Source organism: Larus michahellis, chromosome 3 (assembly GCF_964199755.1).
Source record: "Larus michahellis chromosome 3, bLarMic1.1, whole genome shotgun sequence".
Lineage (NCBI taxonomy): Eukaryota > Metazoa > Chordata > Aves > Charadriiformes > Laridae > Larus > Larus michahellis.
The window spans coordinates 9,221,575-9,240,894 of record NC_133898.1 but is presented as its reverse complement, the minus strand read 5'-3'; the positions used below and the strand labels follow the sequence as shown (position 1 = coordinate 9,240,894).

The 19,320-nt window shown below is 44.6% G+C and overlaps 1 protein-coding gene across 2 annotated transcripts; it reads right to left on the bottom strand.

The window, feature by feature from the left end:
* Positions 1–3,584: 3,584 nt before the first annotated feature.
* Positions 3,585–16,213, bottom strand: LRRN4 (leucine rich repeat neuronal 4). Of its 2 annotated transcripts, XM_074578507.1 has the most exons (6): positions 16,077–16,213; positions 14,092–14,815; positions 12,669–12,873; positions 11,038–11,175; positions 8,785–9,899; positions 3,585–4,633 (listed from the first exon to the last, which is right to left on the bottom strand). In XM_074578507.1, the coding sequence occupies exons 2-6, from the start codon at positions 14,777–14,779 to the stop codon at positions 4,602–4,604; spliced, it is 2,178 nt and encodes a 725-aa protein (XP_074434608.1). In that variant the 5' UTR covers positions 14,780–14,815; positions 16,077–16,213; the 3' UTR covers positions 3,585–4,601. The 2 variants fall into 2 exon arrangements, with proteins under 2 accessions (XP_074434608.1, XP_074434607.1); XM_074578506.1 differs by lacking the exon at positions 3,585–4,633 and having other exon boundaries at positions 7,268–9,899.
* Between the last annotated feature and the right edge of the window lie 3,107 nt (positions 16,214–19,320).

The window sequence follows — 19,320 nt, the reverse complement described above, 5'->3', positions numbered from 1 at the left end:
AGGGTTGCTTCTCTAAAGCTGGGCTTCAGGGCAGAGGTAGGATTAAGGGTTTTGTAAACCTTAGTCTGTGCGATCGGGTTTGCACTGGATTTAAAAGGAGTTGTCTGGCTAATTTAGAGGTTGCTGTCATCTGCCGTTGTCTTCATCTGCCTTGTTCTGTGTCCAATAGAAGCTCCTTGGCTAGAGTTTGGTTTGATCTTAGGTCATTGCAAGTTTTAAGGTGTCACTGGGCGTAGACTGTCCCAGGCTGTGCATCATGTTTTATTGCTTGTTTTGTGTCTGCTATCTGTAATTTAGATGAGCAGATATGGAGGGCTATCAAGTTGTTGAGTTTTGTTTAGGACTTTGGCTACTACTCAGTTTTCCACTACATTTAATGTGACATAAAGATTATTTTTTTTTTCTTTTACTAGTGTGTATTTAGGGGCAGCATTATGGTTAGGCTTCCTCCTGCAATGTCCCATTGACCTGCGTGTCTGTTGTTAATGTTGATCCAGGCAGAGGGTTGTGGAGAGACATTTCTTAGGTATTCATAATTTGGTGTTGCTTGTGGGAGAGTTATCTGAGACGGCTTCACATCAATCAGACTTGCTGATGAAGTTCAGTTTCATGTCAGGGTGAAGGTTGAGGTGTGAGACGACAGATCCAAAGGACCAAATTTGGTTTTAGGTCATGTGTAGAGCCAGCGCTCACAGAAACCTTCCAGACTTGTTTTAGAGCTGGGTTTAGACTTGCAGTTGCCTGCAAATGGTATTGTTTTTCTTACCCTCTTATCATCATTTCTGGCTGTTCCGACCTTTTCCAGCATTTCCAAGGAGCAGTGAGATGATAACAAATCATACAGAAAACACCCACACACATCATTCTGGGGTTGTAATTTTTTTTAGCTTAGTTTCCTAAAAAAATGAGATTTGTGCGCTTAGTACTCTGTCCTTCAAATAGCACTCGGACCTATAGCCAATTTTGACTAAATGGGGTAGAAACTGCATTTTCTGGCTTTGTGTAAATAGCCAGCTGGACAGGGAGGAGAGATTTTTAATTAAAAGCGCGCTGAGGTGTGCTGGTTTTGGCTGGGATAGAGTGCCAAGACCAGTACATGAGGACAGAGCTCAGTCCTTCTGGGATGTTTGTCAGTGGGACAATGTTTCTGTGGCTTCAAAGTTTTATTTTACTCAGGCAGAAGCAATGAACCACTGTCGACATGAAACTTTTTTGATAGCTAACTGTTGTACAAGGTGCTTGTGATTCTGGGCAGATCACGTCATCCCTCTCTCTCTTGATTTTCCTTCCCCGATTATTTCTAGTCTAGCGCAACTGGATGGTAAACTTTTTTACTCGCTGTTTGTGCAGCATCTTGTCAAATGGGGTCCTAATATCAAGTGGACCTTGCTAGTTCTAGTGTAATATGAACAGCATGGACAACCTTCACAGCGTAAATGTCATCAGTGGACACCTAATCCTGTGATTAGGACAAAATGGGGCTTCTGGGAATACTTGCATCTCTGTCCTTTTTACAAGGGAAAAAATGCCCGGGATGTGCATCTTTACTACTTACTGCACTTGCGTCAGGTTGGATATGAACATAAGTTTCATATAGGCTCTTTTTTTCTTTTTTCCTGGAGATAACTCGCTGAGTATTCTCAAGGCAGTAGTGATGACAGCATAAGGAATGATTGCCAAAGACAGGGTGACATCATTTCACCTAATGGCCTTAGATAAGTTAATTACCATTACTTAATCATGCTCTGATAAGAGCCAGTAGTTTCTAAACATTTAATAAGTGTAATACTCGTGCCTTCCCAGCACAAAATATTTTGCGCAGCAAGTAGATTTTAGTTTTTCAAAGAAGAAGGAAGTCTCTACCTAGTGCGGAGTGTGATTTTCGGTTTTTTGGGTTTGTTTGGTTTTTTTTTCCTTCTGTCTGGAGTTTCATCCCGGAGGTTATGGCTGTTGGTGTCTGAGCGCTGTGCCCTGGTTAGAGCCCTGCGTGGCAGGGATAGCTGTGCCCCCCTGCGTGGCAGGGATAGCTGCATCGCTGCTTCCACCTTCTGGAGGAGACAGGGAATGAGGGATCCTGTTTTATGGATTTTTCTTGGGATTCTTTTACTTGATTTCTTTTGATTTGCTTCGGTTCTCTCCTGCTCTGGGTATATCCGATGGACTATGTATTGTGAAGACTTTTTACTCCTTTCCTCACGCTCCCTCCATTTCTTGTTAGAATTTTCTGAGGTTCTTTCCTCCATTGTGTTCTTTTAAAAAATATAATCTGAGAGTCGTGATAAGCAGTTGAAAAGTCTGCTCACCCATTAAGGAAGGATATGTACTGTTGTAATATGTTGGGAAATACACAAATTGCCGTACAAGTATTATCTTCTTACGTGTACTAGTAGATAATGTCATCCAGCACTGAAGTGTGAGGATTAGGTAGCAGCGCAAAATACAATGCTGCACTGTGGTTTGGAAGAGAATAAAACCACCCTATTTATGATGATTTTGCTCTGCTAAGACAGTAGGGTAAACATTGCTAATCCTGTGAAGAATTTGGTATAAGGGGTTCTTACGGATTCAGACCTTTTTTTTTGAAGATGGTACTTTAAAGGTAGCTGCATTGTCAAAGCACTCTTAAAAATGTATGGTGGCATGGGAAATGTCAGCTTGCAGTTATGGGTTGGTCAACTCTAGCAGTGAAAATGGAGATGATTTAGTTCATGCTTTCTTGGCAGCCCCTGAACTCTTCAGAGGTGCCATAGCTGGGGCATGCAAAAACCTACATTTTGCAGATGGGCAGATCAATTATGCATATCAGTGGGCCCAGAGCACCGATCTGTTCGTGTGCTGAGTAACCAGACGCTGCAGAGACGCCGTGCCCTGCATCTGCATAATCCACAAGCATCAGTTGAATCATCAGTGTTTTTTTGAAGCAGATAAGAGTTGCTTAGAAGATCCCCATCCAATTATTGTAGTATTCCACATAATATTATATGCAAAATGAAATTCAAGATATCAGATAATGTAAACACACTTAACTGTTGCTGATCTTTATCTGTGCTGAATCAAAAAAACAACCATTCTTGCCTTTTTTTTGTGTAAGTGCAATGAATGTGATCTGATGTGTTTCCAAAATCTACAATATTTTAAAAAATCTTATTGCACTTGTAGATTGATTTACCAGTTTTTTTCCCAGACAGTAATCTGATTATTACTTGCTCTTAAGTTTATATTTTTCCGTAGCAGTGTCAAGTTGGCAGAGAAATTCCCGGTCATAAGGCTACAAAGAGAATTAGGGATGGATCAGCTGCTGAGTAACAGTCTGTGGGACTGTTGCTGCTGTTAATTGTAAGCCCTTCTGCTTTCCTTCCCATCTAATGTTAACAAATGTTAATAATGGTGATAGGTATTAATGGTAATAGGTAAGGATACACTGACACGCACGGGTGAGCACACGGGTAGTGCAAGTTAGAGAGCTTGGTCTGTAGGGTGCAAGCTGAAGTTCTTAGGTGAAAGAATGAGTATTTCCATGTGGGAAAGTACCTGGGGAGATGATTCCACCCTCTCCCTCTAGATGACAGCAGAACACCAGCCTTGCTGTAAGGGATTGTTTCCCGAGTGTATTTCAAAAGAATATTGTTATTTGTTGTCCTGCTGGATTACTTTTTAAAGAGGTTGGAATTACTGTTGTAATATATTGCCCTGCTTCAGAACAAACTCTGCATACTTTGGACAGCTGATGAAAAGAAAAAGTACCAGGAGTTTGAACATGTTCTTTTATGAATATCTGTTTCCGCAAACATGAAACATGTTCGCGCTTGTGATAAATATCTCTGTATTTCACAGGTAAAGTGCAAATCCTATGCTTCTTGACAAGCAAGATCCTGAACCTTCAGAGCATGCTTGCTTCTAGCAACACATGAATGCATTTTTCCGGAGACCGCTGCGGAGGAGTACGTCTGTGCCAGGGCAGTGCTTGCCGAGTGAGCAGCATGGTTTAATTTTTCACATCCTTCCACAGAGAGGCTGATAAAGCCAGTGGTATGATGTGAGCTCCCTGCCTTGGGCTGCATCGTCTCCCAGCAGGCCCGTTAAATGCCTCTCTCGCCTCTGGCCAGGGACAGCTCTCAAAGGCAGGCTCCCTTCTTGTCACTGAGGCGGATGAGGGCGAAGCACCTCGTCCTGCTGCTCTGGGCACCCACCCACCTGCTTCTGCTGCCCAGGACAGGCCTCTCGGTGACTGCTTCTCCAAATGGCATTTGTAGCACCAAAGGCAAGGTTGTCCCTCTCTGTTCCCTCTCAGCCAGCGACGCCTTTGCCTGCGTGGGTTCTGGCCCTTCAAGAGCTGGGTTTTTTTCCTGTGGAGGCCTTTTCACAGATCAGCGCCTTAGAATCATAGAATCATTTAGGTTGGAAAAGACCCTTGGGATCATCGAGTCCAACCACCACGGATCAACCATCACGTGCCTTTTCACGGATTAGCTCTTTTTCCCAGTGTTTCTGCTGGGAGACTCCATGAGACCTAGTGACTGATTTTCAAATGCTGAGTTAGAGATGGAGCAGCATGCGCTTCTGTCATGACACTCAAGGGATGCACCCACAGGCACTGTTGGCTATTTTGGACTTCCTTTGCTTGAACTTGGTCCTGTAGAAAGAAGAAAAACATTGACAAGTGAATGGAGAAGGTTCTTAGGAATGCAGATAACATTTTCTTCTTAGGAAGAAAACCCAGGAAAAAAAAATTACACAAGTTCTTTGAAAAACCTATTTAAATGCTCTCTGCGCTTCCCCCAAGGGATCTTCCTCTCATGGAGAATCAGGACAAGTTGAACTGTGAAACAGTAAGTGGTTTATTAATTTGGTTGTTTATTTTTTTTCTTAACGGGTTGGCTTTTGTTAGCTTTTAAAATTGTTTCAGAGATGTATGGGTATCCCAGTCACACTGCCAAAGGTTGATGTCTTTGCAATTGGAGGTACAAACAGGATTTGCTGTCGGGTGCAAACAGGAAGAGGAGGAGGAGGAACAACCATGCAGAGCAGAGCTGGGCAACTTTCTAACATGGCTTTATGTGTGGGTGGGAAGGTTTCCGTTTAGCTCCCTGGTTGCTCTCCTCCCTGCCCCAATCCCAAGCAGCGCTGTGAGAGCTGTCTCCGCCGCTTCTGTCGATCCACAGTAATGAAAATACAGGAAACCTCCAAACTGGTTACTAGTTGTGTTTACAAGACTGACAGACAGCTCTGGGTTTTGAGATTGGGGAATGGGGGTGATAGTAATTTTTTTCCGCAGTTGTACTTGGATGATGTAGAAGCCAGAAAGGCTAACTTTACCCTATTGGTTAAAATACTGCTTGCTTTTTAGGGTTTACTTTCTAAATCAGTAGGTGCAGCTAGAAGTATACATCAGCTTTAATAACTAGCAAGAGGCAGTGCTTTCAAAGAACGGTTTTTCACTTGAATACTTACTTTGAAAATATTATGACTTACTCAAGGGTAAGTTGTCCTTTTTGAATAACTGTCATTTTTCCCGTTTTTGGGCTGCAGCAGCTATTTACAAAACATGCAGGTTCTGGGTGGGAATACAGGGGAGGACTTTTTTATCCAAGCTGGAATTTTTGAAGTACAGCAGAATAAAGCTATTAGCTTTTGTAACTTGAAAATTATTTCAGAGTGTATACATAATATATCCAAGGAAGAGTGTTTGTAGCTTAGCACAAATACCAGGAAAAAGTGAAGCAAGAGAAGCACTGATCCAAATAGAGGCAAAAATGACAGCAAAGTAAAGTTGGTCATTAGTAAAATAAACGCTGGTGAAACTATAAAGAAGTAGTGGGGAAAAATCCCTGAACTTCTGCACCTGAAGCACTGATACTTACCATAGGTGTCGATAAATAAAAATCCCATGTTTTGAATCTTGCTGGTAAATCTCTTACATCCCACTTCTGAAAGGTTAGTGTGTGGTTGGGTAAGAGAGAGGCACTACCCCTGGCTGGGGGATCTGTGCTTCAGGACGGTTCATCAGTTTCATCTGGGCTGTTGAGGGTTACTTTAAGTTGGAGCAAGTGGGGGACTTGGAAGTGAGACTTATTTATTTGTTTGGCTCCCTGGCAGGGCACTTTTAAAGAATGGAAGGCTCTGACGTGTTGCCTTGGCTTGAAGGCAATGTGTGAGACCTGTGAAAAGTCATGAGAGGCTGGGTAAAAATTGGTTGGGAAAATCGATTGTGATAAACCTGCATCTCACAGTGGGGAAAGGTTCCAGAGAATGGAGGTTGGCATGAGGTGGCGCTTCCAGGTAGTGTCAGGTTGGAGCGTCCCCTGGCCACTGACTGCATGAAAGTCAAATCCTGTTACTGGCAGATCTGCTTAGCTTTGTAGCTTTCTAGTTAGGTGTTACATCCATTATGACTTAAAATGCTGCAAAGGGTAGTTAGACATATCCTCTCAAAATCTCATTTTAAATAATGTCTTGTTGCTTTTGACTAACTCATAGTTAAGCTGGAACAATTGTTATTTTCAGTTGCAGTGTCATTTTGTGTCTTCCTCCTCTAGAGCTAATCTTCAAGACTGTATAAATTTCTATTCACAAATCTTTTATTCTGCTCCACTTTGTTTGTGTTGCTGGTAATACCAAAGACCCCAGTCAAGGTCTCTTAGGGCTATGTTGTACAAACACAAGGGATATGATCTCTGCCCCACTTTGGAATAACATGAGTCAAAGATTGAAGGTTCCTGCTCACTTCAAATGAAATTAAAATTATCATCTGCGCCTGTTCACTACACCTTCCAGAAAACGCAGGAAAAAAACAGGCTGGAAATAAATATGAGAAGCTAAGTCCAAACAAAGAAAGGTCTGAACTACCAGAATGTGAAAGAGATTTTCAAAGTGAAAGGTGATGCCATCCCAGCTTTTTCATTTGGAGTTCTCCTCTATTGTGAGTTTTGAGTCATGGGGCTCAGCCAAGCTCCAGACAGGCACGGCAGGAATTTGCAGTGTCCACTGATGGTGTCATTGCCAGCACTGGTGTAGGGGAAAGGACAAACTTGCATGAAAGGACTGCAAGCCAGTAGAGGGGAGGACAGCATGGGCCACCTTGTGCACGTACAAAATGAAAGCTCTTATGACATCAGATAACACAAATTTACCATAATAAAAACACTACTTTACTATATGCTGAAAGTTTGTTCCAAAACAACAAAATGTTTGAGTTAATTTCTCAGGCTAAATGTTGTAGATGGTAAAGACAACACAAAGATCTAGATATTTAGCAAAGAACAAGAACTCAACTCTGTAGCTTTTATTTCCATTAATATTGGAAGTATTAAAAAAAATTGAACAGAAGAGAGACTCTTTTACACTGTATAGCACCTTTCACTTTCTGAGATCTGGGAGGATTTTACATATTGTATCTATACAGCCACAGCAGTATATAGCAGCAGAAACACATAAACCTGTGGGTCTCTGAATAGGTGGTATTTGATCGGGATGAATGCCTCCCCTTACACAAACGTCTCTGAATTTTAATGGCAAGCTAAAAGCTGCTGAAGAACCGGGACTCTCAGTGTCTCTTACTATTTTTGTAGCAGAAATTAGCGCCCAAAAGTACATTTGAAAAATGTTGGCATAACTGTCTGCTGCTAGTAGATGGGATTTCAGTTTTTCAAGTCTCAGCAACATAGTCATTAGATCGTTTCATTACTTGGCTCTTTGCCTCTGTATGAGGTAAATAATCAGCCTGGTAAATCTGTAGATGGGACTGAGCAATCATCTCTGCTTAACACCAATTGTGAAGCAAATGCTAACGTGCTCTCCCCTTCTGTGGGTTACTGCCATACTGCAAACTCCCCGCTGCCTGCAAATTGGTATTGTGGGAGCACTCAGGAGCCTCAGTTGTGGAAAGCATCACACAAAGTCAGAACAAAACAATTATCCCTGCCCTAAGGATCCTGCGCTGTCCATTTTTACAATTAATCTTCATGTTTCTTTTTCCTGAACTGAAGTTGGGCCGCGCAGTTGCAGTGACCGGAGTTATTTAATGGAGTTAGATCTGCACACCACCTTGCCACGGAGCCCATGGAGACCTTTCTCTCACACCTTCCAGTAATGCTTTCTTTTTGGATAATACCTTTATATGGACATTAGAAGAAACTGAAAACTCAGCTTCACTTATGTGAATAAAAGCAGAGTCTATCTTGCTTAGCTAGATGCATCTTGGATCACTGCTTTCAGCAGACTGTATCTGTGAGAGATACTGGAGGCAGGCAGCTGGCAAGGCAGCCTCTCGCTGTGTGAAATGTATGCCAGTGTATTTGTAGGTGATTATAAAAACAACTTTTCAAGGTTAGTGTCCAGGTTTGCTGCTGTTTAGCACATGAACAAGAGTCCAAAGGCTTTTTTTCTATTTGACTACCTTCATTATTAGTTTTTCTTTTTGTGTGTGTTTTTTCTCTCCCTTAGAAACATAAGGGCTATGAAGTCTGATGTTTCATAGTTTAGCTGAAGGACAGTTTGAGAGTCTCATGAAAACATACCAAGGTGATAGAGACAGTGAGTTTTGGATGTCTAGAACAATCACCTAGACCTAATTAGTGGTTTGTAGTTTTAATGGATAATCAAATGCTGGGTTCTTGTAAGAGACTAAGTGTGTACCATATTGCTCACTCTGAGGCTTTTTACATGCCTTACACAGGCACACAGATAAAATGATAGTGGAAATGAGAAAGAGTCCGCTTGCTGCAGACAGAGCAGCAAAGACAGACTTGTAGCTGGGCTTTGTTTTAAATCTGGTGCACGAATTACCTGGAATCCCCTGTCTTGCTGTCTGGCTTGACCCTGCTTTGTTCGAAGCAGTCACGCAAATGTGGTAAGTGGTGTATGGTGATAGATTATACAGAGTGTACTGCCTTGCTGTGGAATAAATATTGTCCAGGACAAACTGTCTGTCCTCATTGCCTTGGGCATGAAGCATCAGCTCATAGGTGTGAACAACTGAATTTGGGGCGCACCAGCGTATCTGTGCAGAGCTGTCTGTAACTTCAGACACCTCTCTGAGCCTTGGCGGATCTGGAACTTCATCTTCCCGTGACGTGCCAGGACATAGACATTGGGATGCACTTTGCAGTTCCCTGCACGGCTTCTGAAGGTGCCTGCAAGGGTTGTAGTCACAGGTGGTGTATGCCAGTTGCACCGGTGGTTCCGTTGACTGTTCATCATAATCGTAGTCATCTACATATTGTATCAGTGGTCTGGCGGATGCAGGCTCTGACTGAGCATTGGTCCTCGTGGAGTTCAGCTGTGGTAGGCTCGTTTGTGGTGTACCTTCCCCAGCGTGAGTGGCCGAGGAGTGGATATAATGGTGAGTGGCAGTGGGCTTTCCTGTTGCTTGAGTAGAATAATGACTAGTGGACTGGTTCAATGGGCCTTCCTGGGGAAACGTCGCATCGGTTGTTCTGAGCTCTCCCTTTAGCTGATCTGTTTCAGTTTGACTCGTGGAGCCATAATCTGAGGACTGACTATAGAGCTCTTGCAGAAAACCCGGGGAGGTGGTTATGGACCTGAAGGAAGGGGAATTGCTGGTGGATTCGGAAACTGCCTCCTCTTTGTGGGAGTAGCTGTTGGCCTTTGTCAGCATCATCTCAGTGGGGTTGGCTCCCGTCGTGCTCATTACATTCCTCTGAATGATGGAGCTGGTATAAGTGTCTTTGGTTAGCGGAGCAGAGGCTGTTGTTGTTAGTACAGTAGTGGCATCGTAACTGGTCTGGCTGAAAGCATCATGTTCAGGAGAGGGTGTTTTTGAATCAGGCAGCGTAATGTTTCTCTCAGACTGGCATTTATCATAGAGCTCTAGCAGCGAAAAAGATGTTGAAGGTCTGCCCCAATCTTCCTGGGATGTGTTGCAAAATGTCTCCCAAGCCCTGCAGAAGGGACAAGTTAGAACAAACAAGATCCAGAAGATCATTACAGGTTCCTTTAAAGCTGCTTGGATTGGAATTGGCAACCTGCTGTCCAAAAACAGCCTTCATGGAACCCAAACCAAAGCTACATTGTCTTAACAATAGTCCTGTGCTTGACAGATGGCTTTCCACAGCACTGGGAACTTAGCTGACTGCCTTTTTGTTTTTGTAAGGTGCAGGAATATCTTTTGCCTGAGAGGAAGCATCCTTTGGTGCAAGGACTGTGAACCTTAGCATGAGTGTCAGGGTTCAAGGCAACTTGTTGTAAAGGGTCAGACTTTAATGCCACACTAAGAGGGGAACACATCCAGAGAGATGTAGCAGGGTCCCCAAGATCCTTAAGCCAGCTGGTTTAGGCAGCTGGAGCTGTGCTGACACAGGATGTGCTTTTAAATGACTAAGCTTGAGTTCTTTACTCAGTCGTTGCATGTTTTTGTAAAGAATGCAACTGCTAAACCCATCCTGATGAGAAACAACCTACTTTTTGTAATCTACTTCCCTGCTCTCTTCGGATGACAAATCTTCTTGGTGGCCTTTCAAAAGGAGGAGAGATCATACATATGCAAAGTACTTCTTTTAACTACAGCCTATTTTAATTAGTCTGTTAAACTGTAGGAGAGCATGAAGACAATAGGTGACAAATGGTGCTATTTGCAAGGGCTTTTGTTGACTGCCTGTGCTGATGTAGGCTTTGGGAATGCAAAGGCAAGGAGGAAATAACTTGCTAAAGTTCTTGCAAAGTCTTCCAGTTCCTGCTCCAGTGCTGGCCCATCAAGGCCACCAAGGCAGCCCGTTTTTATCTCCAGCTAATAGAGAAATATGAACCGAAATAGAGAGGAAATAAGCTATTCTTATCTTAAAGTAGAATCCACAGCTAATAACACTTAATACTGTTCTAGGTGTATGTGTCCACATTCAAGTATAATTCAGCCATGCTTTGTCCCTGCAGGGGACTTTATTTTGCATTTCTACCTCTTGTGGAAGGGAAGAACTCACAAGGACTTTGAATAACTTAGATGGTAGTGAATGTTTGGTCGCCAAATGACTTACGCATTTAAGTTATGTCTGAAGAGCATTAGTTTATCTCAAACGCACTTACTTTTGCAGCACGACTTTCTTGGGCTTGGAGAGCAGCCAGGAGAGCTGGCAGTCGCATAACAGAGGATTTCCATACAAGTTGATGATGATGCTATCCGATGAATTGATATTCCAAGGATTAAAGGAACTCAGGTTACAGCTACAAGATGACAAATGCAATAATTAGCAAGCGCTGAGCTACCTTCCAAGGACTGGAGCGTGCTTAGTATCCGAGCTGTATAAAACACAAAGCACTGTTCCCAGTTCTCTTGGAAGTAGCTAGTTATCAACACCACCATTCTGCACTTTAAAGGCCAGGCTAATCCCTGCCCATCTCTCTTAATCTGCACAGTGTAGCTGCTGTGTGTTAAATCGTAACAAAAGCATTGTAAGGGGATAACACCTTTAGAGATGGCAACTGGAAGGGAAAGGAGCTAGCGTTTCTGTGAAAGATCATCTCTTTTCTGCCGTTGTGCATTCAGCTACACTTTTATACTATACCATTTCTCTAGCTTCTTTCTCAGGCTGCTCGTAATGGCTTGACTTTCTCTATGCTAATCATCCTCTTCATGTTAATTGCCTTTTTCATAATATAGACTCTCACCTACTAAAGTCAAATGACTAATACAGGAAGACCTTGCTTGCCTTTACTGTTAAGCTGTCCTAGCTGCACAAAGAGTGTGATAATGTGACCTCCCTGCAGTCTGAGTGCTCAGATGATGCTCTCTTTTGTCTTTAACGGCTCTCTATGACTTTAACGGCTACTCCTTTGTTTGGGTCCTGATTTTTAGCACTTTGAACTGGTATTCCTGCAGGTATTGTAAAGTGCTGTGTAAATTCAGTGTGGCAATCTAGTGGGGAATGGAATTCGGTGGGGTTTTTTTGCTTGAATGGGTTTATTTTCCTGAAACTGGTTCCTAGAGCACAGCCAGTGCTCTAGTATTTGTTTTCTGATATGCTTATAATCTGGGCCTATATTATAGAACACTTTTCCTTTATACTGACTGTTCTATGTGCAGTTTACCTCCTTTTATTCTGATAAATCACTTTCAGACTTTTGTTTCCCTTAGTATTTCAACAGGTGTGTAACACATCAAGTAAATCACACTGAGCTGTTACCCCTGGAATAAGGACTAAGCCATTGCTTTTACTAATGCTGAGCTAGGAACTAGATTAATCTCTCACACTAAAAGTGTGAGCGACAGGATTTTTGACTGCAGATTTTAGGAAACTGTCAGCATTCATCCTTTGTAGAGCAAGGAATCTCCAGCAACCCGCTTCTCCTCTGGTGAGACATTGCCATTGTAGCTGTTGGCAGCATGGTCTGTATCGCAAGTGGGCTTCAGTGGATCTATGTTAATCTAATGGGAGCATGATGGATGCGATCTCAAGCAACCACTAACTGTGCTATGAGTCTCATGCCACCTCTTTGGGCTGTATCAGCTCTTTTGCTGTATCAGGTCTACATCACAGGCTTTACATGGCATATCTGAGTATGAGACAGCGTGTTTCTCCATGGCATGCAATCCCACACCTCCTTCCTAAATATTTGGTAACAAGCAAACTCTGCATAAAAATTGGCTCCCAGGCACCATGGTGCTGTGAGGCAAAGGCAACGTTACATGAGGAAGAACGAAAAAGAAGACAACTCACTTTTCAAACGAGAGATGGCTCAGATGAGGAGCACTGTCAAACATCTCTGTCCTCACAAAACCCAGTGAGCGGGAGTCTTGACAGTTCAGCTCTCGGAGACCAGGCATGGACTTGAAGAAGTCAGTATCAAGACTTCTTAATCGTGACATCTTTGTCAGGTGAAGTGATCTGAGATTGGTCAAGTCTCTGGTCCACTCTGGTTGAACTGAAGCAGAAAAAAGATTTATACCTGTTGCCTAAATAGAACATGGCTGGGGATTTCTGCCTAGAAAAAAGTTTTTTATTCATAGAGTTGTAAAATATTCTGTGGTCTTCTGCAGCTATTCTCTTTGGGAAAGGAATAGAACAAACATTAATACACCAGTGTATAAACACCTGTGGCAATCACATTTTTGTAATACTACCTGCAGCTCATGCTGTCATAGGGCAGAGGAAAAGAAGGGAAGATAGAAGGGCAATAAAGCTGATAAGAGATAATGGTATAGCTTTCCTATTAAGTGAGATTAAATGAACAAGGATTTCTCTGCTCAGAGAAGTGATGGGTGGCGGGAGATTAGAGAGGTCTACAAAGTCGTAACTGGTGTGAGAAAGGCAAGTAACTTACTTCTAGCACAGGAAAGAGAACTGAGAGGCATGAATCCGAAAGAACAGGTCTTACAAAAAGGCACCTTTCCATGTCATGCCTGAATTGTGTAACTTGCTACCACGAGAGGGATTAGGCAAATCCAGGGAGGAAATTTGGTGGTGTATCTGTTAAATGTGAGTTGAGGTGAAACCTCTGGTTTGAGGAGTCCCTAAGGTCCTGGCTCTGCCCCAGGTTGAGAGCAGCTGGGCAAGGCATCTAACATCTGTCTGTCCCAGCACCTCAGTTATAAACTGAGGCTGGCAGGGGAGGCAGACAAAAGAAGAAAATCATGCTGTAAATTGCTCAGGGCAGGGATTGTCTCCCCTGTGCGGAAGTATTTGGCTGGTTGTGGTTGACACAAAAAGCCCCTCTCTGTGCAACTTCATTGCAGTGGTATAAAGCAGAACATAACTGTGGTGATAGACAGAGAAAGCTTTCAGCAGCGTGTCTGGAAAGAGAAATGAATTTCCTTCCGCGTGTCCCAGAGCTAATCTCGGGGTTGACACTGGAATTAGGACAGAGGTGGGGGACTACAGTGGGACAAACAGTCCTGTTTGATGGTGTCTGCTCTCTGCCCTTCCTTCGTGAGTCTGGTCTGCAGCGGGTTTCCCCCCAGCTGTTGCATCACGGCTGGAGAGAGCCTTGCACGCTTGGACCAGCTGTTTGCAGCTTTCGGTGTGGGGTGTTCCCCCTCCACCTCGGGCTCAGCCAGGATGGGAGCCATCGTCCCAGCAAGGCTTCTGCTCCCCCCCAGCCTGATCAAGCCCCATGTTCACAGTGGGAAATTCAGAAACTTACTTTTCTCAAGAAAGGTCCCACTCAGATCAAGCATGTTGATGGTGTTTCCAAGCCTGTTTGTGGCCTCACTGGGAGATGCACTGATGGCAAAAGCAGACTCCTCAATTCCTCTGCTGTCATCCTGTCCGAGCAGCGTTGCAGAAAGGTTCAGGAACTGTAGCTGAGGGTAACAGGAAAAAGCCAGCGGCTGGATTTCAATCAGTGGATTTCCAGCCAGGGACAAAAACCTCAAGTTAGGCAGGGCGGAGCTGTGGCATGGTGGCACAGATGACAGTTTATTAAAGCTTAAATCTAGGGAGATGAGACTGCTGAGGGCTTTGGATCCCCATCTAACTGCCTGGAGATGGTTCTGCCTCAGCAAGAGGCTGCGCAGCTGCGGGAGGTTTGCTATGTCTGTGCCGTTCACCTCTTCTAAGAGGTTGTTGCTGAGATCCAAGGTCTCCAGGGCCTCTGGAAGGCAGATGGGGAAAGCTGTCAGGCTGCTGTTGGTCAGCTGCAGGGTGATCCAGGTCTTGTTCTTCCTATCCTCACAGGACATGCTGGTGAGATTAACGTTCTCCCAAGAGGCTTCCTGAGCCAGCTGGAAAAAGGTGGTGACATCCTTGGATGCTGCAGACTCTGCTCTGCTTACCGGGCCCGACGCTGTGTTCCCCACCAGCAGAGCGAGGATGAGCAAGGATGAAAACATTCTTTTCCCAGGTGCCTTGCAATGAACTTGCAAGATCTGTTCAATTTTTGTTTCAAGGAGGGGAAAACAAAACATCAACATTAAGAGCTAAATTAAATCTCTCCAGGCAGCTGCAAGCTATTTAAAAGTGAAACATTTGTTAAGTCCTTTCCTATTGCATCCAGACAGTGGAAGTGATAATTAATGTCTCTTCTGTAATTAAGCCTAAGTAAACATGAACCCTTGGGGACAGAACTATCATGCGATCTCAGTCTAAGCATACCTACAGTTTTTCATGCCAAGAGCAAGCAAGTTGTATCAGATGTCTGGTTCCCACGCTGGTACCCTCGGTACCAGTCTGGCACCCAGAACAGCAGCAGCGTAGTAGGTGGGCTCCCCAGAGTCTCTGCTCGGCTGCCTCTGTGCAGTAGAGGGGTATGAGGGAGTGACGGTGCTACTCCAGTATAAAAATACCAGTTGGTACTATACTGGACAAGCTGCAGGAGAGCTGCACTTTGAAACTCGCCCTCCTCCTCTGCTCCTGACCCACTGGAGCCTGTCCGCCAGGCGGTGGCAGGGCTAGGGCCCTGCTGCTGGTGGGTGCCGCAGACAGGCTACACGCTCCAGCTCCTGGGGAAAGGATGTGCTGAAAATGCAGCTTCTGAACCATGTTTCAGTGAAAGTGGTCAGAAACGGGGATAGGGCCCCAAAGGCCTTGATACCAAAAAGCATGTTACTCGGTGTTATAGTTCTCCCTGTGCTCCCTTCTCGTCCCACTCCGGCTTTGTCTTTGGCATTTAAAAAAAAAAAGAAAAAGAGTCCTAAATGACTTGTCCGAGGTTGCGCAGGTAATCTGTGTTAGAGGAGGGAATTAACAACAGCCCAAAACTAGTGCTTTTCTTACTGAGCTGTCTTTTGTACTACCAGGCATCATAATGTTCGTTCCTCATCCAAAAATATATTGCAGTGTAGGCGGGTGACTGAATCCCCATGTACTATGAAATATCTCAGACTTATTCCAAACCTTAATAGCTATTTGCTGTTCCATGAATGGTGCCAGGTCTTGCCCAGACCGTCATCTGTTGCTGCCATCCCAGGTTTAAAGTAGGGACTAGCAAAATATTATAATTTGGTTGCCTGTGTCATTTTTGTCATCTGGAACTGGGCAAGAGCTGAGCAGCCTCAGGGCTTCCTGGTCACCGGGGCTGCTGGATTCCCAGCACATGGTAGGGAGAGGATGGGAGGAATGGAACTGCTGGATCCCCATTTTAGATTTAATCTTAGTCCCTGGCTCTAAACCGCATCCGCTTGCACGTACCTGTCCAGAAGTCCTGATCCCTCGTGCCTCTGCTCTGCGTGACTCCGATTGCCTGGCCTTGATTTTATACACTTCGGTGACTCAGCCGAGAGCGTGAAATGCCTCTTTTCTGTTCCCAGCTTTCCCTGCTCGCGGCTCTGCCCACAAGCGCAGGCGAGGTTTGTTCCAGGCTCGCTCCCCCGCATCCAGCTTTCCCCTGCCTGGAGAGGGGGTGGCTCCAGGCAGCTTTCCCGCTCCCTTGGCCCTAAGCAGGAGGTGGGTGGGAGGGCTCTTATTTCCCAACACTCAGGCAGGGCTGCTCTGTCTGTCTTTGTCTAAGCAGAGGGGGGTAAAGGGAAAAGATCAGAGTCTTTAGTCCCAATTCTCACGTCTTCCACTGACGGGGGGAAGGGAGAGGAATTACTGTGTTTCTTTGCTGACAGGTCAGGATGATGTAAAGCTAAGGCTTTGTCTGCTGACACGGGCTTTGGTTGCTCTCTAGGCGCCAATAAAAGGCTTCAAGTGTTTATATGTCTCTCTAAGACTCTTGCACTTGGGAGTAAGTCCTGGAAATGTTCATGCAGGACAAATGACTTTTCTAAGGAGGCTCTTGGGAAATGTCAAAAGCAAAACTCTCACCTGGCGCTCCTGCAGAGAGGAATTCTCTCTGCCGATGGAGAGGGCCTGTGGCATTTCACGCCGTGCGTGACAGACTTGGGAGGCTTCTCCTGGTCCCTCTGTGCGTGGGTTGTTTTCTCTGTTCTGCATCTGCCATACTGCATGACTTGGGAGAATTCCCTTACTGCTCCTTCTCTCATCCTTTGCTGGATAAGTAAAACTGAGGATGTAGAGCATCTCCTACCAAGGGACCTGCCCTGAGTTGTGTTTCCCAGCATTTCCCACCATTCAAATAATAGTTAGGCTGGTCAAGGGCTGAGAGTAAAGCTAGGAACTGGAAAGGGATGAATTAATAGAGATTGTTACAAAGTAAAAGCAAAAGGGCAGTTGTTCAGTTGCTATTATAAGACAATTAATGATTAAAATTTCCAGGAAGAACAGTAGCCAGTGCTTTTCATTTGTCAGGACAACAAAAAAGATCCATGACGTGAAGGCAACGCAGACCTGTATGCTTTGGTGGCAAAGTGCAGATAAAGGTCTTGCTTTCCCAAAAACCTTGAGTCTGCATGTACACAGGCCTTATCTATTGACCATGTCGTTCATTATCTGCATGGGGAGAGAGCCTTGAAAAACACCAGAACATCCACAGAACAAGATACCGTCTTTTAGTAAGATTCTCTGGAGCCATTGCGGTTCCCTTGGAGGCTGGGCGAGATGTACGCCTTGTTCCCGTGTGGAACGGCTTGAAGGCAAGACAAATAGTTTCCTAAATGAGGGGCTAATCCCAGAGATTAACCCTGGTGGAGCAGCTCCAGGCCTGGGTTTAGGGCAGCGTGCAGGCCAGGCATGTGCGCGCTAACAGGTACCTTCAGAGATCTGTGGTTCAAAGGGCAAATGGAAGCAGGTTAAAAAAATCTGAAGAATTTGCTATAATAGGAGAGAAGCCCAGTCTCTGCCAGGCCAGTGGAAACCCTGCCTTGCCTCTGGCTTTGCAGAGCTGCTGGCTGCAAAGCTTCTCTTTGGGAAGCCGGGAAGCAGGAAGGTGCCCTCACTTTGCCTTGGACTATTAAGTACCCGTGTTGCGTTTGTTGCTCTTAGCTCAGTATTTACAGACAGGCCATTTTCATTGGTTATTTTATTGTTTTTAATCTCTTTAAAAACGAATCCATCAAACCTGGTGAGCCAAACGCTGCCTTACTTTTAATGTGTTCAACCTTGCTGACTTCATTTTGGAGACTGAGACAAGCAGCCTGGAAAAGCAGCCTAGCAAGCGGGCCACTCATCTCAGTGAAGGTGGAAGCCAGGTGGAGTCTTTGCGCAGAGGTGCTTGGTTTTTGAGTGTTACAGAGAGCTTCTTGCAAGAAGCAGAGCACCCTTGGAAAATGAGCTTTTGTTATTTTCATTTTCCACCTTTGTTTCTGCTTTTTGGATGTCTCGTTTTTGAGGCATTGTATTTTCCTAGCTCCTTGCCTAGCTGCAAACTAATCATCTGGAATATTACCGCTATGGTACTGTGTCCCAAACAGCTGCCCAGGTATTGGTGGAGGTTTCCCTGGGCAGACAGCAGCCTGCTCTCACCAGTTTCTTTGAAATCATCTGGTAGCAGGAAGCAGAGATTTCCCCTTTGTGAGTCACTTTGGCCTGTTCTCACATCCCTGTGTTTCTTCAGATTATTCTTTTCCTTTTTTCTAATTTTCTAAGAGTTTCAGTGGCAACCTGGGGGGGGGGGAGGGGGAATGTTTAGTAAAGGCAGGCATTTTTGTCAGCCTTTTTGCATGGATGATGCACAAAGAGCTGAACCATATGCCCCCTCCCCGTGGCTGATTCAATGCTGCACAAAACCGCTGTGCCTGCAGGAATGCTGGGGATGAGCCCTGCATTCCTTAGTGACACCAGGATAAGCAGGGCATGGGGAGAGCAGGAGAAGGCGAGGATGGTCCGAGGCTGTAAAGTTTAAGTGATGAATGTTTCTCGCTGGCCGTGATCCAAGTGATGGTTAAGAATGAAATTATGCTGAAAAAATCTGGAGAATGGCTTTTAAGGCCAACAAAAGAAAAGTATTTTTCAGGTCAGTCCACAGAGCAAGCGTAAGCAAGACATTTACCTACAGAGAACAGGGTGAGGATGTAAGAACAGGATTATTTAGCCTGAGGTTTCAGAAAACTGAGGTGGGTGTGTTGTCTGCTGCAGTAACACATGCTGAAGGAGCGGTGAAATTCCCTATGGAATTTGTTAAGAGTAAGAACAGACAGCAGCCATCTGACACGGGTAGTGTTTTACTCTGACCTGACTTTGGTTTAATTAAACACGATGGACAGAATAGCGTTGCAGCTGAGATGAGGTATTAGTTTCCTAAAGGTTTTTATTTTCATCTAAACAACATTCCTGTCCAGGATTTTGTCTGCATTGCGAAATTTCAGGGCAGACGCCCTTGTCCTGCTTTCACTCTCTGCGTAAAACATCTTACACATCTGGCACTGTGCAATTAATAACTCTGTTACTATAGACCACTGAGCCTATGGTCTGTAACCCTATGTATAAATCAGGTGATACAAACAAGGACAGCCAAGTCTAATCAAGTTATTGCATGACTAAGGGAGGGTGTGGTACCCTGTGTGTATTAAGGGGAACGTCTGGCTGGGACACG